The sequence below is a fragment of the Hoplias malabaricus genome, chromosome 1, assembly GCF_029633855.1.
Source record: "Hoplias malabaricus isolate fHopMal1 chromosome 1, fHopMal1.hap1, whole genome shotgun sequence".
Taxonomy (NCBI): domain Eukaryota; kingdom Metazoa; phylum Chordata; class Actinopteri; order Characiformes; family Erythrinidae; genus Hoplias; species Hoplias malabaricus.
In genome coordinates, this window is record NC_089800.1 from 74870844 (window position 1) to 74888741 (window position 17898).

Here is a 17898-nt window from a genome sequence, read left to right on the forward strand (position 1 = left end):
TATATATATATATATATATATTTAAAACAAACAAAATAAAAATAAATTATGATTTTTAGATTTCTATAAACGGCATCAAGCCGGAAGTATTTATAAGCAGATAGAATTTAAAGCACATACACTCTCTAAAAGAAATGTAGGAACCTGCCTGAAAACTTGACAGGTATCGAATTTTAAAATAATTACTTACATTTTCATATAAAGCCTCAATGGTCTCCAGATCCACCACAGAGTTGTCCACAGTAAGAACAGCTGCAACAGTAAATTAGTTTATTAGCAGCTCTTGTACAAAAATACACAGAAAACATGCTGTACTCATTAATGCTAGCTTTTGTTTTGAAAAGCATGCACGTTTTCTCCTGAAATATTTACACGCTGTACTGTTTCATGAGCCTGTTTATACCTGGATTTATGGGATGGCAGTGCTTATAATGCGTACACTTGGAAACACAATGCCAATAACTTCACAGTACTGCTGCATCAAAGGGTGAGTTCAATAGACTGTTGAATTGAATCCAAACATTGAAATCCAACACTCCATATTAATATTGCAGGTGGACAAACTTACTGAGTACTGTGGTTTAAATAGGACCAATTTTTTTTAAATACAACAACAACAACAACATAAGGACATTTTGAGGAGGCCACAAACAAACAAGGGGTAAAATGTATCAAAGCTAGTTGGTGCAGATAAACAAGTTTGATTTTGATGTTCATTTGTTTTGCATAAAAAACTCATTTTCAATTTTTTATTATGGCAGTACCCAGATGTTTCTCCATATTCACAACAAAAACAACACAGATTGTATTGAATTAACTGTTTTTTTTTTTGCCTTGAATTGCCAGAATTTTTAATGACTCATAACTAGCGCCTCTTTCAACTTAACTCTTCCTTAACAGTGGTTGCTAGAGCCAAAGTTTATGTTTTCACTGGAGATGTGCTGGTTGTCTATATAAATACAGGATGTTGCTCACATATAAAATTATTATTCAAAACCACAAAGTGTTTTTAAAAAAATGGGGTTAAAGTGCTTTGTCAAGAATGACTGAATGTATAGACTTTTTGAGTATTCCTGATTTGCTCTTTCTGCTCCAGACAAAGAAACCCACACATAGTGGATTAAGCCTCTAGGTCATGGGTCACAGCCAAAAGTCTGTACTTGCTTAACCTTGAGACCCACTCAGCAATCATCTGCACTGACTGCCCAGCAAAGAAGAGAGAAGACAGGAGAGCAGAGAGAAGAGAACCTTTGGCCTGCATGCCTTCCCTCTGTCCAGTATATCACGATTCCGTAGCCTACGGACAAAGAGGCCAAAAAGTTGCACTGTGATTTTACACAGAGACATTTCAGCAGGCCGATAGGGCTTTCTGGCTTCACTCTGCAGACACTAGTGTCTTCCAAATAAGACTCGGACTCTCTGCTTTTCACTGCTGACCTTCGTTATTTGCCAGCAGTTTCACTGACGGATTAGGGAAGCATTTCTGGAACAGCCTCCTTCCAAGTGGTGTTAAAACGAATTTTTGCATAGCACACAGAGCTTCTGATCAATCATGCAAAGGTGTAGATGGTGTGTGTGAGTTCAAGTGTGTGTGGGTTCAAAGGTGTGACGTGTTCTGGAAATTTTTCCACACTCTCAGATCAAAGGCCACCAGCAACTGCCACCTTGCTTGGTTTCCTTCTATTAGCCCCTCACTGAGTGAAGGCTTAGAGTTTGTGTGTATGTGTGTGGGTTATAAATCCACAGTGGTCAATGCGGTTCTAATAATGCTCGTTTCCAAACTCTCTCTCTCTTCCTAGACAAGGTAGAATGAGCAGCCATGGCTAATCATTTGAGAAATAGAAAATTGCATGTTACAGTGACCTCAATATCAACCCCAACATCCAAAACAAACATAGTTTATTCAAATTTCTGATATGATTTATAAAGCTAAAAGGGCCTGTGTTTAAAATGACACCAAAGAACACAGATACTATACAGGTTGGACAGTAGATATGGATTGGACATTTAAAATATATCATTGCCTTTAAATCAGGCAAATTCATACTTATTTATACATTAAAATTGATTCCAAAGAAAATATAATGTTAGAAAACAATTTGCATATAAATAAGTTAACTTCTTCAAATAAGTTTCAAAATGCTAAAAACCCACAACAAAAGACTTAGCAGACTATGCTAGGTGACATTGCTGTTACATTACTGAGACACCACCATTCCCTGGGTATCTAAGGATTCATACAGAGGAAACGTACTACTAGATCTTATTTTATAAACTGAAATACACCAAATACAACGTTTATACCAATCTAGCTTTTGTTTGTTTTTCATTCATTCATTCATTCATTCATTCATTCATTCGTTTGTAACCCTTATCCAGTTTCAGGTCGCGGTGAGTCCGGAGACTATTTTGGGTTGCCAATCCCCCTACCAACATGTGTTTATTATAGTTTATTAATAGTTTTTTACTGTTTTGTTTTTTTGACTCTGTAAAGCATTTTGAATTGCCCTTATATGAAAGGAGCTCTATAAATAAACTTGCCTTGCCTTTTTGGACTGTGGCGCCACCGTACCGCACTTGTTCTTTTTTTTGTTAAGCGCTATCCTTCCTCTTTTGGGGTTCTTTCTACCTTTTGGAGTTTACCCAGAAGACCTGCATGTTTGAACACCTGTAACATTTGTCCCTTTACCCGGAATTGTTCCTGCCAGTGTCTTAATAAAATCTCCAGATATAGTCAAAGTGAGCTTGTGTGAACAGAGTCGCTAATGATCCGGATCCGGAGAAGGACCATAGGCTGCACAGGCACAACTCCAAGCCTAAAGCCAGAGCATTTTCAGCAGCAAGAACACGACTGACTCAGAAAATCTCCTGCTGTGTGTTACATGTCAAAATAACGTCTCCAGAACATCTCCATACCTGATACTCTGGAGTTAGAGTTCATAGTTACAGGTTTAGTGAATGATGTGAGTAGTAACAAAGTCGTCCTGGTGCTGCCACCAGCAAAACAAAGTAAATTAAAAAAATTGTATTAAAACAAAAAAGTAAAAAAATAAAAAATAATTGCTAAAATGAAGCTAAAGGGGAAAATGACTTTCCTTACAAATATACTCAAGGAAAATTAATGTTAACACCTCAAAAGCACCAATTCATTAAAATGTTGCTTTAGTAGAAGCAACAGAGTAAATATAACAGGTTACTACTCAGTGTTTCATTAGAGTCAGTCTCTCTCTCCCTCTCACTATCGCCTTTTCCCAAGTGGCTGTAATTGCATTATACGTACCATGGCTTTTTAATTTGCCAACAAAGTGGCAAGCAGCTCTGAGAGCTGGCAGTCCCTCAGAAGTGCTTATTAAAGGTCTCTCCTATACTGTGACACTCAAAGGCTCTGCACTTCTCCCAAACCTGCCATTAAGAGGTTCACACATGCTGAGAGAGAGATAGAAAGTGAAAGAGAGAGAGAGAGCTATGGCAGCAATAACCAAAGGTGCCAGGCATGTGTGCGTATGTGTTGTGGGTGTGTGTTTGTGTGTATTCTCTGTTTGTGGAGTTGTACACACTCCGAACATTATCAGATCACTCCCATTTGGGATGTGGACTGTGTCACTGGCTCAAATAAACAGATCACAGTTAGCCACATGCGCAGACAGGCAGGCACTGACTGTCTCCAACCAATCTAAACACACAGAGCATTCAACACTCGCTCTGTCCCTTTGCTTCTACAGCTCTTGCTTTTCCTTTACTCTCATTTATGAGAAAGACGCAAATCAGCAAAACTTTACCAACAAATAAATAACTTCTTGACCACTGTGGACAACTGTTGGAAAACAAAGTTCTGTTATCATTTTCTTTTTAAAAGTCACAACCTGTTACAGAGGCAGGAAAATGATGGTAGCTCAAAATCTGAGGGCGGTATTTCAAAATTACGGTGTGTGTGGTGTGTCAAATTTCTGTTCTGTCTTTAAGTACAATGCCAGAGTTCATTCATGTGCATTTAAGAGAGCCACAGGGAGGAGGCGCTGTGGGAGCCCACTGACTGCAGTTGTGTGTTTAGCGTTGAGTTTGGGTTTGGAATGAATCTGAAAACAGGCAAAATACTCAGAAGGCCCTTCACTTTTATTGTTTTACCGTCAACACGTGTCGGTGTGCACTGCCAGGACGTGTTGATTTGAACTGCACATCGCTGAAAACCCTTCACTCGACACACGCTCACAGATATGAAGCTCCACAGCCTGACAGTGCACCAACATTCTACACCAGATTAATAACGTATACAATTTTAATATTTTGACATGGTATGATGGAATGAAAAATGAGCATACCACCCATCCCTACTTTAAAAGTTACTTTAAAAGGTTTTCCCTATATGTCACAGATGGCCCCTCCTCCTCCTTGCTTCTGTCTTGTTTTTCTGTTTGTGCTTCAGTTCTTGGGTTGTTTTCCCCTTATCACACCTTTTCCTTTGTGCTTCTCTGTCCATGTCTCCCATGTGAGTTCTGTTTACATTTTGTCCACATGCTAATCTACCTGTCCTAGCCACGCCTCCTTCCTCATGTGATTGCTCCAGGTGTTGAATGTTAGTCTGTATTTAAAAGCCTGGTCCATTGTGTCTGTGGGTCATTTGTGGTGTTGCTCTTATTGCATATCTGTGCTGGTTTTCCTGCTTTTCATATTGTGTTGCCTCAGCATTTCACAGGTGTTTCTCTACATTAATCTTTGTCTATATTTTATTCTGTTGCCTATGCTGTGTCACATTTACCCGCTAGTGTACCTCTTTCTTATATTTGTCTTGCCTTCTGTTTCTTACCTAGTTCTGGTCTCTGCCTTTCTGTGACCTCTTTGGTATTTGTTTTATATTAGAGTCTACATTCCCCTTGGTTCCTTTTTAGTGAGTTCCGTTGTTAGTTTTAGTCACGTCTTTGTGCCTATTTTTAGATGTTTCTCTGTCTCTTCTTGGCTTCAGATTCTCTGTTGCTCATGTCTTTGTTGAATTTAATTTCTTAGTTTTTCTGTCCGTAGTTCTTTGTTATTGGCTTTAAGGTTAGGTTACATTAATTTGGTATATTACTATTTCCTGTTTTTCTGGTTTATTATTATATTTGTTCTCTTTCTTAGTGGTTAGTCACTTGTCAGTTTTCTTTCTGTGGTTTTCTTTTTATTCTAATATTATTAACACATCTTTGCATTTACATCCAACTCCTTGGTCCCTTGCACCACCACGCCTGACCTTATCGATATTCCTCCTCTCCTTGGTGACCTTGAAACAGCTGTGGAGGCACACAATCTTGCTGACTGTCCGCACTCAAGGAGATGAGAGAAGCTGTGTCTAAAAACTGCCAGACCTCTGATTTAGAGGATGCTTGAGTAAGAGTATCACAGTCTATGTGCCTTGATGATGAAAACTAATTTGTCCATGTTATCAGAGAGAAAGTGACAGCATTTGAGAGTTATTGAAGTACAATTAGAGAAAGCTAGCACCAACTGGAGCTAGTTGGGAGTGGGTAACATAAATGTAGAATGTAGAAATAACAGAACATTCAGTAGACTATTTTATTTCTCCTTTCATTTTCTCAACATTTTGGATCCTACTGAAGAATCATTATTTCCAGCCCTTCAGTTGAAATGAAACTGTGATGTTTTTGTGATCACACAGCTAAATATATACAGAGCAAAACTATTTCACCACACCCATTTTTACAGAATAAATTGTGTATTAATGAGGTACTCAAGTAGGAATCTAAGGGCCATTTACCAAATTTCCTCAAAGATGAAGGTCCAAAGGTCACACGAGTGAAACAAATGAACACAGATTTTCAGTTCAGTTTTCACTGTTGACTTTTCTTTGTACAGGTTCATTTTGAAGACAAAAGGGTTTGTCATCAGTCATTGTTCAAATTAAACCTGCATCCCTGCTATAGTCACACTCTCATTCCGTCTCTCTTTCCAGGGAGACATTTTCTGCCTCTGAATTTCAACAAGAAAAGGAAATGCATAATAGCTAGAGTCATTAAGATCATTTCTGCAATGCATGCAAACTTACTCAGTGAAGCCCCCCAAATACACACCCACACAATTAACGTGTTTCGCTCAAACACAAGCATTGTTCACCACAGACGCAGGAAATTCGTAAAAAAAAAAAGGCCAACTGGAAGCAAATCAAGAGAGACATCGATGAAAGAGGGAAAATTACAGTTAGGCATCGTTCACATATTCTCCCTCTAAAAATAACTGAGACCATCTGTGAGTTATCAAGCACACCGAGAGCAATTTAAGTCTGTCCGTATGCAATTAAATGAGGGAGTGGGGCAGTTAAGAAAGCCGGGAAATGGTGAATGGGTTGAATAGGAGGGGTGAAGAAGCGATTCTCACCTTGCTGTATATCTTTCATTTCCAGGTGAAGGCTGGATATTAGAATTCCTACTGCTTGAGAACGCTTCCCATCCAGCAGTTTTATAATCTAAAAGGAAAGCAAATATACACCAAAATTCAGCCAGCAATAGAAAATATAACAGACACAAATAACTTTTAATAGTTTCAATCCTCTTCTTAATAGTACTCCATCTTCATATCTGCTGTTGTACTGTTCTGCAGCTGGGAGCAATGCAGGACAACAATGGATTCAATTCAGCTTATGAATTCCTTTTGAGTTTCTATATGACAATGAATTTCATATTAAAATAGAAAAAGAAAAAAAAGATATTTATATCATTAATATTTTCGCAATAATTACATTCCTGCAAAGCACTGTGAACGCCAGAGGGTACCCCCGGGAAATAGGAAACGTCTATTAAACTCTTCTACTGTTTTTATTTTTTTAAAAACAATTTGAAGTTGCAGTGAAGGAAACGTTGTGTTTGTGATGTCTGTGTACTCTGCTTTTTAGGGGAAATCAATTAGTATTATTGTTATTCCTATATACCCTAGGTCTACAAGATGAGAAATTTACCTTTTACACCCCTGAAACCACAAAATAACTTTTTTTGGGGGGTCCCTAAAATCAAATGTAAAGAACATGTTCTAGTGGTATGGTATATGCTAACCCTACTGAGTTGGTGACAAAAATAAACACCGACATGTGAATTCAGATTTTATTGCTCTGCTTTTATTTGTCTTAACTGTGCAGCACAGCACAGGCGTTGTAGCATATGTGTCAGTTATCTCACTCCTGTTTGCTCTGCTGGAGAAAAGTGAGAAAGCTGGGATGGCACAGCCTTTATCTTCTGTTTTACTGCTAACACAAATGAGGTGGTGGTGCGGGTCTTGTTTGAAGTTTGAGAAGCTTATACATCTAAGATGCACTTTATGTAGTTATGTTATTCATAGAGTATGCAGTAGCGACCTAAATTGTTCATTTATATTTCAGAATGAATTAAGACTGCAGCACATATATTAGAACATAGGGACCATGATTAAAAGTGTGTATTTTAACACTGTATATCTCCAAAGGTTTGCTTATGAGGTGCATCCACTGTGCATACAGACTTCCAATTGTGCATTCACAGTTCCACAGAGGAGAATGGAATGAAATTAAATGCTCTAGAGCAACCGTGTATAGGGTCACTATTCTCAATGGCAAACATTAGCAATAGCCATACAATGACCACACTCACTGGGTTCTGGAGCAAAAGAACCACTCTGGGATGAGTTGTGAGATCCAAATCTAATCACCCAACATCACTACCAGTGCATTTAGGGCTGAATGCTTTCAATCCTTCCCTGAAAAGTCCAAGCTGTTATTGTAGCAAAGGGGAATAAACCCCTGGATGAACAGGTGTCCAGAAACTGTTGGTGGTATATATAGTGTATAATGTATCCCACACATGGAGATATATAAACTAATATGTGATACAGTCCTAACTAGAATGCAGTTGAAAAATTAAAAATAATAAAAAAAAAAAAAAAAAAGAGAGAAAAATGGAACCATAAAAGGACATCTTTCAACCCTGGACGAGCAGGCTACGAGATTTTATAACAAACAATAAATTCACAGGCTTTTTATTTCCACCTACACATGTTCACAATTACATATGACTGAATATCCTCATAAAGGGCAAAACAGTTCTTGGCAAGTTAAAGCCCCACTCTAAAAGTTAATGTCTCTGACTTCTTCATTAGGTAGCCGCTGAGCACCCTTACAGGCACTGAGCTACTGAGGTGTTCAGTGGGAACCGGTGCGAAGGCTCTTTAGATGTGAGTATTGCGTTACAGCCAGCAAAGGAGGCATGCTGCTTCTGCATTCATTATTAATGTTGCTGGGGATCTCCCCTGGCCTCCCGTCCCACAGACACTGCGACAGAGGGAGAGCCTCTCTTAACACCTCTAATGAACTGCAGCGTTAAAAGCTAACCAGCCTTAAAACTTCGGCAACGTGCGGTGGCTGAGAGGGGCCACCAATTAGCACTGGTGCCTAACGCAGCTAATGCATCAGTAGTGAACAGGCTGTTGCAGACTAACAATACTTTAAACAGAAAGAACAGAAGAATGGATAATAGATGGAGGGAATGGGATCTAATTTTTTTCTAAATTATTAGGTTTACAAATAAGTTTTAAATCATTTTTTGTGTAAAGTATAATTGTAATTCACAATTCAAACATTCATTTGATCTTTTGTCATATTATGGTAACTGTTAAAATGACAATTGTTATTATATATTTATTTCTTTCCTTCATTCATTGTCTGTAAGTTCTTATCTAGTTCAGAGCTGTGGTGGGTCCAGAGGCTACCAGGAATCACTGGGCATCGGGAACACACCCTGGAGGGGGGTCCAGTCCTTCGCAGGATGATACACACTCACACATTCACTTACACACTCATACCTATGAACGCTTTTGAGTCACCAGTCCACCTAACAACGTGTGTTTTGGACCCTGGGAGGAAACCCATGCGGACACAGAGAGAACACCCCAAACTCCTCACACACACACATTATGTATATATATATATATTAATTCATTCATTGTCTGTAACCGCTTATCCGGTTCAGGGACGCGGTGGGTCCAGAGCCTACCTGGAATCATTGGGCGCAAGGCAGGAACACACCCTGGAGGGGGCAACACAGACACAAACACACACATTCACTCACACACTCACACCTACGGACACTTTTGAGTCGCCAATCCACCTACCAACGTGTGTTTTTGGACTGTGGGAGGAAACCGGAGCACCCGGAGGAAACCCATGCGGACATGGGGAGAACACACCAAACTCCTGTATATATATATGTGTGTGTGTGTGTGTGTGTGTATTTTAATTCCAGTAACCCATTAATTGTTTTTCAGTAAATGCATGCATGACTAGTTTGTCTACAATATTAAGCTCTTGTGCATGCAAAAAAACTTCTAGTTCTCAACACAAACGCTGGTGCAGAATTATGGCACAAATATAACGGCATCATTTGACACAGCCAAACCACCTACAAACAAGTTCTCTGTGATTGTGGGAGGAAGCCAGAGCACCTGGAGGGAACCCACACAGAAATGGGGAGAAAACACCCAAATCCTCACCCGAGATGAGGACTGAACCCACATCTCTTTGTTTCTGTATTTTGTAATACTGTGACTATTGCAAAACAGCTTCAGGGCAAATCCTTTGATAAGACCTTCACAGAAATATGCCACATTGGCAAAGCACAAATATGGGATGCCAAGGTTTATGACCGACAGTGGCATGACCCAGGACTACAGAGATTATTGCATTCTCAACCTACAAAGGCGTCAAACCCCATCCAAAAATAGCTGCTCTGTAAACACAAGGTGCTGGGGCCTGTAAGTCATTCCAGAACTTCTGAGTCAGGACCAATTTAAATGTCAGTTTGTTTGAGCAGTATTACCGCTATACAAACTACGTATTAAATGTGATTCATCTGGCGACTAAAATTACTGTGCAATGTTTATGCATTAGGCCGCATATTACAGGCCCGTGCTGGGGGAGAGACGAAGACAGCGACAGAGTGGCACATATTTTTCTTTAATGATGTATAATGTATCTCATCATTTTTAAAAAAAAACGCTGAGTGAAAAGGGACAGACCCTTTCAAGATGTTCCCTAAAGTAGTGCTTCATGTGGAGTACCAACAGTCATATTCCCTGATCAGCCATAACATTAAAGCCAGCTCCTACACTCACTCACTGTGTAATTCTACAGTTACATCCTATACTCCAACTGTTTTTCTGCAGTCATAGTTAGCCCTTTCTTTCTTTCATCCTGTTCTTCTATGGTCAGGACCTCCACAGAACCACCACAGAGCAGGTATGATGTGCTGGTACCAGAGGATCAGACACAGCAGTGCTGCTAGAGTTTTTAAACACCGTGTCCAAACACTGTCCACTCTGTTAGACTCACCTACCTTGCTGGTTCATCTTATAGATGTAAAGTCAGAGACTGTAACTCATCTGCTGCTGCAGTTTGTGTTAATCATCCTCTAGTCCTTCATCAGGGGCCAAGTGGCTTTAATGTTATGGCTAACTGGTTCACTTGGCTCTCCTGTTTTCTGTGTAAAAGACTGGCGTTGTAAGTACAATACAGGTCATTTTCTCAGACAGAGAGTAAGCCCAGGCCTGCACTGCTTGATGTTGTAAATAGAGATTTTACATTGCAAGGAAAATAGGGGAATTAACCTCAAGTCTTTAGACAACTGCTCACCCGGAATTTCCTCTGAGCATTAATAGTTTTACCTCCTCTGCTGCAGCAACAACCTCTAATCTTAGGAAGCCTTTACACATTTGGACACTGCTGAATTGCATTCATGCATTTAGCCTCAGGCCATAAGTTAGATAGGTACTAGTTTGTTAGGTACTATGACTTATAGATCACAAACACCACTTCATGCTTGAGGAATTCAATGGTGATCAATGGTGGTCAGAGGATGCAGTTTTATTCCACAGCCCTATGCCTTTCTTTGGAGATTTTACAAGTGAATACCTGTATCAGCATCAAGTTCAACTTTTTTGCTAGCTCTCCAGGCTGTTTGTGTGCTCTATCTATCTATCTATCTATCTATCTATCTATCTATTGTTACACTTATATAGTGCCTTTCTAGATACTCAAGGACACTTTACAATCCACACCGCTCAGAACACTCAATCCACACACACACACTGGCGAGAAGCGGCAGCCAAACGCGCACAGTGTACTCTCGACCAGGAACGACCGTCCACCTGGAGGACTGCATCGGGCACTAGGGTTTCACCCAGGACAGAGCACCATTCCATTTCTGGGCACACACACATTCACTCACACACACAGACATTCATTCATATACACACTCGTTCACTTGAAACCAGTCTTATGTGTTTAGAAATCTCCATTGTCTGTAAATGGGTAAAATAAACAAAACAAAACAAAAAAAAAAAACATATTGTCTGGGTCTGGTATGCTAGGCTCTCGCTCTCTTTGCTCATGGCAGAGAAATGTCATCTGGAGGTTTTTTACAAATGTCGTGAACTCCAAATCTTCAAAACCATGAACCAAGATGAGGATTTGGCTCTATTCCTGGTCCATAGGTGGGTAACATTGCCTTATATTTGCTGTTTCTGATCACTTAAGATGGAATGTCTCCAAATTCAGGAGACGGCTCTGCGTTACCGAAAGTAAATAACTCGACTTACAAATGAGTTTTTGTGGTAATTCAAACAGTGAATAAATATTTAGAGACAAGTTCAACTTGCCTCCTTACAATTGTAGACATCCCCTTTACAATAGATCAATTTAAAGGAACACTAGGTAGAATTTTTTTTTTTTAAATTAGAGCTTCAAAATCATTGTGCTGCTTCACTGACCAGCAATAGAGTCATTGCTACTCTGGGCTCAGCACTGCAGAAAGTGAACTTTGGAACTTTTGTAGTAGTGTCCATTCTCTCAGCTCCTCTGACCATACAGGAGCACTTTGTAGTTCTAAAATTACACAGGGGAATCAACTGTTGCTCTGCATACGTTGTTATCCCCCTTTCACCCTGTTCTTCTATGGTCAGGACCCCCCATAGGACCATTCCCAGCGCTGCAGTGACACTGACATAGTGGTGGTATATTAGCATGTGTTGTGCTGATAGGAGTGGATCAGACACAGCAGTGTTGCTGAAGTTTTTAAAGCCCTCAGTGTCACTACTGGACTGAGAAGAGTCCAACCTCAAAAATATCCGTATGTCTACTGATGAAGGACTAGAAGACGACCAACACAAACTCTGCATCTACAAGGTAGATCAACAAGGTAGGTGTGTCTAATAGTGAGTGGACACAGTGTTAAAAAATTCCAGCAGCACTGCTGTGTCTGATCCTCTTGTACATTTCAAATGCATTGTCACTTGACTGCCACTGCATATTAGATCATTTTGACACAGTTGTTGCATGATAACATGAAAATACTTATTCAAATTGGGAAATACATTTTGTATTTAAATAAAGATACTCATAATGCATTCAAATCTACTGTAAGTGTAAATGAAATATCAGTAGACGTCTATGGAATTGCAGATGTAAACAGAATTATTGAATGAAGGACAGTGAGTGTAACAACAAGGTGGTCACAATGTTATGCTTGAACGGTGTATACTGTGGTGTATGAGTTTGTCTTGTCCCTCACTTCATTACCCAGGGTGTACATTACCAAATGGCTTGCAAGCTGCCAAGTTCAGAGCCAGAAGACAACATTGCTCTAAAATGAGAGTCAAATACTGGACTACAAGTGCAATAACCACATGCTAGTTACATGCTACCATCACTGCTACTAACACCATTAACAAATCTCTTATTTGTGTAGCCAAAAAAGCATCTGTTATAAATGTTTACCCAACTAACAGAAGTCTTGAAGACCAGCTTGAATATTTCACAAAAGGGCAACTGCATATTAGCATTAAACCACCAGCACTTATTTTTTTCCCCCTTCAAGCCCTACTGAAGACCCAAGCAGAGCCACATGCCTGCAATTAGGTTTGGTCCATTGGTCTGATTGAGATGACAGAGGCTCCATTTGCTCCATGTCATCTCCTCTTCTTTCATATGATAATCAGGAGAAAGAGAGAAGGCCCCACGAACACACACATTGTGTGGAGAAGGACACATGATACAAATTAGCCCCCCGCACCCCTACCTTATGTAATTGTGTACAGAGATGAGACACGCATCTCTGTTTTGAACACTTTAAGGGTGATTTCAATATTAACCCCTTAAACCTCTTGAATTATTCATTTTCGGACAATAACACGTACAAATGATTTAGAAACATTATAAAAGTACTATGTAAACAATATAGGTGATTTTTAAATTTTTATTACATGGACATAACAAATCCAAATGTAGTACTCCGAGTCAGGAATAATATCTCCTCTGACAATGCCTTAAAATGAGTAACAGGGTTAAGAGTTGGTTTTTTTAGCATAGAATTTGCAAAATCACAAAACCTGTCTGAGGATAATGATTCTAGTTATTATTTAAAATATTTTGTTTATGATTAATTTATTCATGGCCTGCTATGTTCCAATAAGAATATCACTGAAAATATTCCAGATTATTCTCACATTCATTGAATTCATTTGGACACATTTTTCACAACTTAAAACAACACTAGGTAAGTGTGTAAACACAGTGGCAAATTAGGTATTTCTGCTACTGGGCTCCACTTTCCACTATATATATATATATATATATATATATATATATATATATATATATATAATGAATTATTAATTATTGAAGAAAGATGTCCAAGGGTTCTTAAAATTTAAACATGCTTCACAAAATTGTGGAACTTTTTCCGGACCTGAATTTTCTGGATCTGTCGCTAATTTATAACTCAATGAGAATGAATAATATTCATAGCTTGCCCTGAAATATGAAAAGGTGAAAATTTAACTTCTAAAGATGAACAGACAAAGCAGTTTATGTTACATTTTCCTGCAGAGGGTTCTAAACTAGTGTGACTTACATGCTCCGAAAGCATGGCATTAATCAAGAGCAGCAATGTGAGGAGCCGCCAGAATGAGACATAGCACATCTCTTAAGGTTTTTTTTTTTTTTTTTTTGCTGAGAGGCACTTTTAGCAGCTGGCCCTCTCTGAAATTTAATTGAATACCTCTGGGTTAAATGATTAAACTACATTGCGTACACAACCTCATTGCCTTGTACATGATATAGAGAGAGCGGAAACATTAACACATACCCAGTGCGCTTGTGCGTAGACTTTCAGGAAAGCATGCACAAGAGCCTCATCTCCATAATGCCAGTATGGCTCAAAACACCCACACACCCACAGACCATTTCCTCACCTCTCCCAAAAATGCCGCACACCCCAAGGCAAGAGGCCCAATCTGGCAACGCTTTGAGAAGAGGCACACATAAGCACATCAACACGCCTGTACTGTCATCACTCTCTGCTGGCCAGTTGACTCGTGGCCATGATTGATCTGGTCCAGACTCGTCTGACCACTATCGGAGGGCCTGGGGCACTGCTATTGGTTTGTCAGTTTCTTCTATATTGAACTCTCCGGATGGCCAGCGCAGGGGAATTGAGTGTGGCTGACTGGCTGGGCCCTGCTACCCCTCCTCCTGAATTCCTCCATGCTTCTGTCCTAAACCCCTTCTTTCCTGGCCTCCGCAAGAGAGTGTGATTTCTCAGAAGGATGAATCAGGAAAAGCGTTCGTACCTTGGAGTGTAAACAGGCGCAGATAAAAGATAGAGATGTAAACACGTTACTTTTGTTTAGCTGACCTTCTGGAAATTGCACCACTTTGCCAAGACGCCCGTGCCAATAACCATCTGTCTTCTCACTTTTACCGGACACAGTGTTGAAACTTAATAATGGTGTCATCCGAATTTTCATGGCCCAAATTTCTTTCTCTCTCTCTGTGATATATACACTGGGTAAATATGTGATCCAATCACACTCATCTTTGCTTATTTTTGTTTGTTAAATTACAAACAAATAGATGTAATAATTCGGAAATCATTTGTACACATTCTGGCGGTTTTCACAAAAAAAAAAAAAAACCCAGCGGCTTCACATGATCTCATCCATTTAAAACAAAACAAAACAAACATATATATTTAAAGCTTTAAAGAAACACTTCGTAACATTTTTACCTTAAACTTACAGCTTAAAAATCAAATGTGACGTTTCACAGACCTGTAATAGAGAGCATAGAGCCTCTAGCTTTGCTTCTCTGAGCTCAGCACTGCAGAAACCGCACTATGTAACTTCCCATCTTCCACCCTCTAACCCTTGATTTGAAACAGTGCTGTAAAAATGAATTACACTATGGGCAAGCCTCAAAAGCAAAAAAACTCAAATCTTACCTAGTGTTCCTTTAACCCGACTTGCATATTAATTTCCTCCTAGGTTTGACCCCCAAAGTACATGGTTCATGAGTTCATAGTTCACATATCATTGTGAGCACTAATCATGCCCAGGCATTGAACGAGAACATGAACACACATGGCAGCAAAAGGGTACACTCTGGTTTACTCAGACATATATATATATATATATATATATATACTGTCAGGTGCAGGATTTGCTGGTAGTGTTTACTGAGATAATTGCCTCTATTTATCCGCCACATAAGCGCTAAATCTATAAAGCATGGGAGATTGCAGAGGGTCACTGCTGACAAAACAACTCCAAAAGCCACAAAATATAATCCTGAAGTACACTATGCTGTGCACAAATGCATTTATTCAAAATAAGAGTCATTTTCTGATGATGTAAGCACACTCTGGCATAAGTTTCAACCCGGCCAAGTGTACGTACACCCTAAACGCTCTAGTAAATGGCAGAATACTTGAACTATTTTCTAGTCTTTCTAGTAAGTACTGAACCTTTACAAAATCAAGAAAATTACAGAGTCAAAAACATGCTCAACTTTCAGCTTATGGGGCCACATGGCTTTAGACAGCTGGCAAAGCTGTTCCCTACAGCCATCTGAAATCAGATCAAATGAGGCCACTCAGAGCTCAGAGTGACCAGACATGCACACACTGGCGACTTGGTGCCCAAACTGATTGATCAAAGAGGGACAGGGTATGGATTTGAAGCAGGGCTAGACAGGGCCAGTTGGGCCAGAGTCTGACTGCTGAACGTCCTGGACGCCACACCAAAGTGCTGACTTGCTGAACGGGACCATTACTGTCGATGTTGTACCCCTACAGCTAGTAGCTACTAAAGTAACCTGAAGAGAGGTTAATAAAGGTTAAATCTAACTGGAAAATTAACCTATAACACGACGTGACATTTTTACATTTTGTCTTTGAAGCTGTAAAAGTTATGGGACTGACACATTCATATATGTTTAACACAGAGAAACAGAATAATTCAGTGCATCAGGTATATCAACAGTCTGCCTGTTTGAGATGGATGATGGCATAGGTCATTATCTGACATCATTTCTTTGTATGTATTCACAAACAAAGACAAAGATGTGGATACAAAAATGTATGTTTATATAAAATATAAAAATCATAATACCTGGACAAGCAGAAAAACTGTTGTACATGGATAAGTCTAAATCTCTGCCCAGTGCAAATGTTTAAACAAATATCTGCTGAAACCAGCATAATTTCAGTATTACAGTGCAACCCTAGTAGCATTAGTTATAAATAATTGTTCTGTAACTGAACCACTGGCAGATTCAGCCCCAGGGACACCAGGGAATACTGGAACTTGGGAACTCGACTGGGGGGAAACCCCAGAAAGAAAAGGGTGACCTGGCCCATTAGTGAGTAACTGCGTTGCACCGGATCCCAACATACAAAATTAGAACAGTAAGGACATATAAAGTAACATGGGTGGCTGGTCAGTCGAAGGCAATAGGGTATGAAATATTTCATATAAAATTAATATTTTTCTCTAATCATTAGCTACATATTGGACATATGAGTGGTCCAAGTGCAAACTAAAATGCAATTTATGAAACATATTGTGAAAAAGAAGCTTTCTTTTAATATATCTTGCTATGGCAATGGCAATGTGTACATTGGCTGCCCTGCTGCAGAGGGTGAAATTTTAGGCGCCCTCTCTGGGCTGGCTCAATGACAGGAGAACAGCGGCGCGCACAGACGCAACAGCTAGTTGCCGCTATTTAGTGCTTTAACTAATTTTTATTTTTTATCTCTGCTTTCCCATCAATCATGTCCGGCCCATATAAGTTATAAAAGATAAAGATATCTTGTCTTATCTAATCAAACACGGTTGCTAAGGAAAAATAGTCAACATGAATTTAACCAGTCAGCAGAGTCAGAAGTGCCTCAGGGCACTTCATCTGTTACCCCAAAAAGAGTCAGTCAGTGGAAAAGTAAAGAGGCCAGTCTATAGTGAGGCAACACACACGCCCACATTCATTTTGAGTCGCCAATCTACCTACCAACGTGTGTTTTTGGACAGTGGGAGGAAAACAGAGGACCCGGAGGAAGCCCATGCAGACACAAGTGAACACACCAAACTTCTCACAGGCAGTCACCCAGAGCAGGGCTCGAACCTGCAACTCCAGGTCCCTGGAGCTGTGAGACAGTAACACTACCTGTTGCAACATGGTGAAGAACCTACAGGTCAAAGAGCTCAGTCCCGAAACAAACAGACACAAACACACACAGAGCCCAGTTTTTTTTTTGTATTTAGATACAATATGACCCAGCAATAGACAGTGCTCTAGAAATTCCTATGTGTATGTTTCTGAACCAGTCAGATAATGTAATGTGCCTTAATCTGAGCATATCAGAGCTGCAAATTATGATCTTTTCCATATCTATTACTTCACTTATTTGTTTTTAATAACAGTTAAAAATGACTGATTTTTACAGGCCTTTTGTGTCCTTGGAGTTACGTTGTATTGGGAATATTTTCCACCAGCCACTATTGGAAGTAATGATAATCTTCATAGATAAAGCCAGAAAGGCCAGCTTTTCGGCTGCTAAA

At 39.6% G+C, this 17898-nt stretch overlaps 1 protein-coding gene across 2 annotated transcripts in view; it reads right to left on the reverse strand.

Annotated features, from left to right (window-relative positions):
• LOC136698494 (formin-like) overlaps positions 1-17898 on the reverse strand; it is a 103665-nt gene that overhangs the window by 43311 nt on the left and 42456 nt on the right. For both annotated transcript variants that reach the window (XM_066673428.1, XM_066673429.1), the window contains exons 8-9: positions 6367-6454; positions 191-252 (exon numbers count right to left, since the gene is read on the reverse strand). In XM_066673428.1, the coding sequence (XP_066529525.1) occupies positions 191-252; positions 6367-6454 (150 nt within the window). The remainder of the gene's footprint in view (positions 1-190; positions 253-6366; positions 6455-17898) is intronic.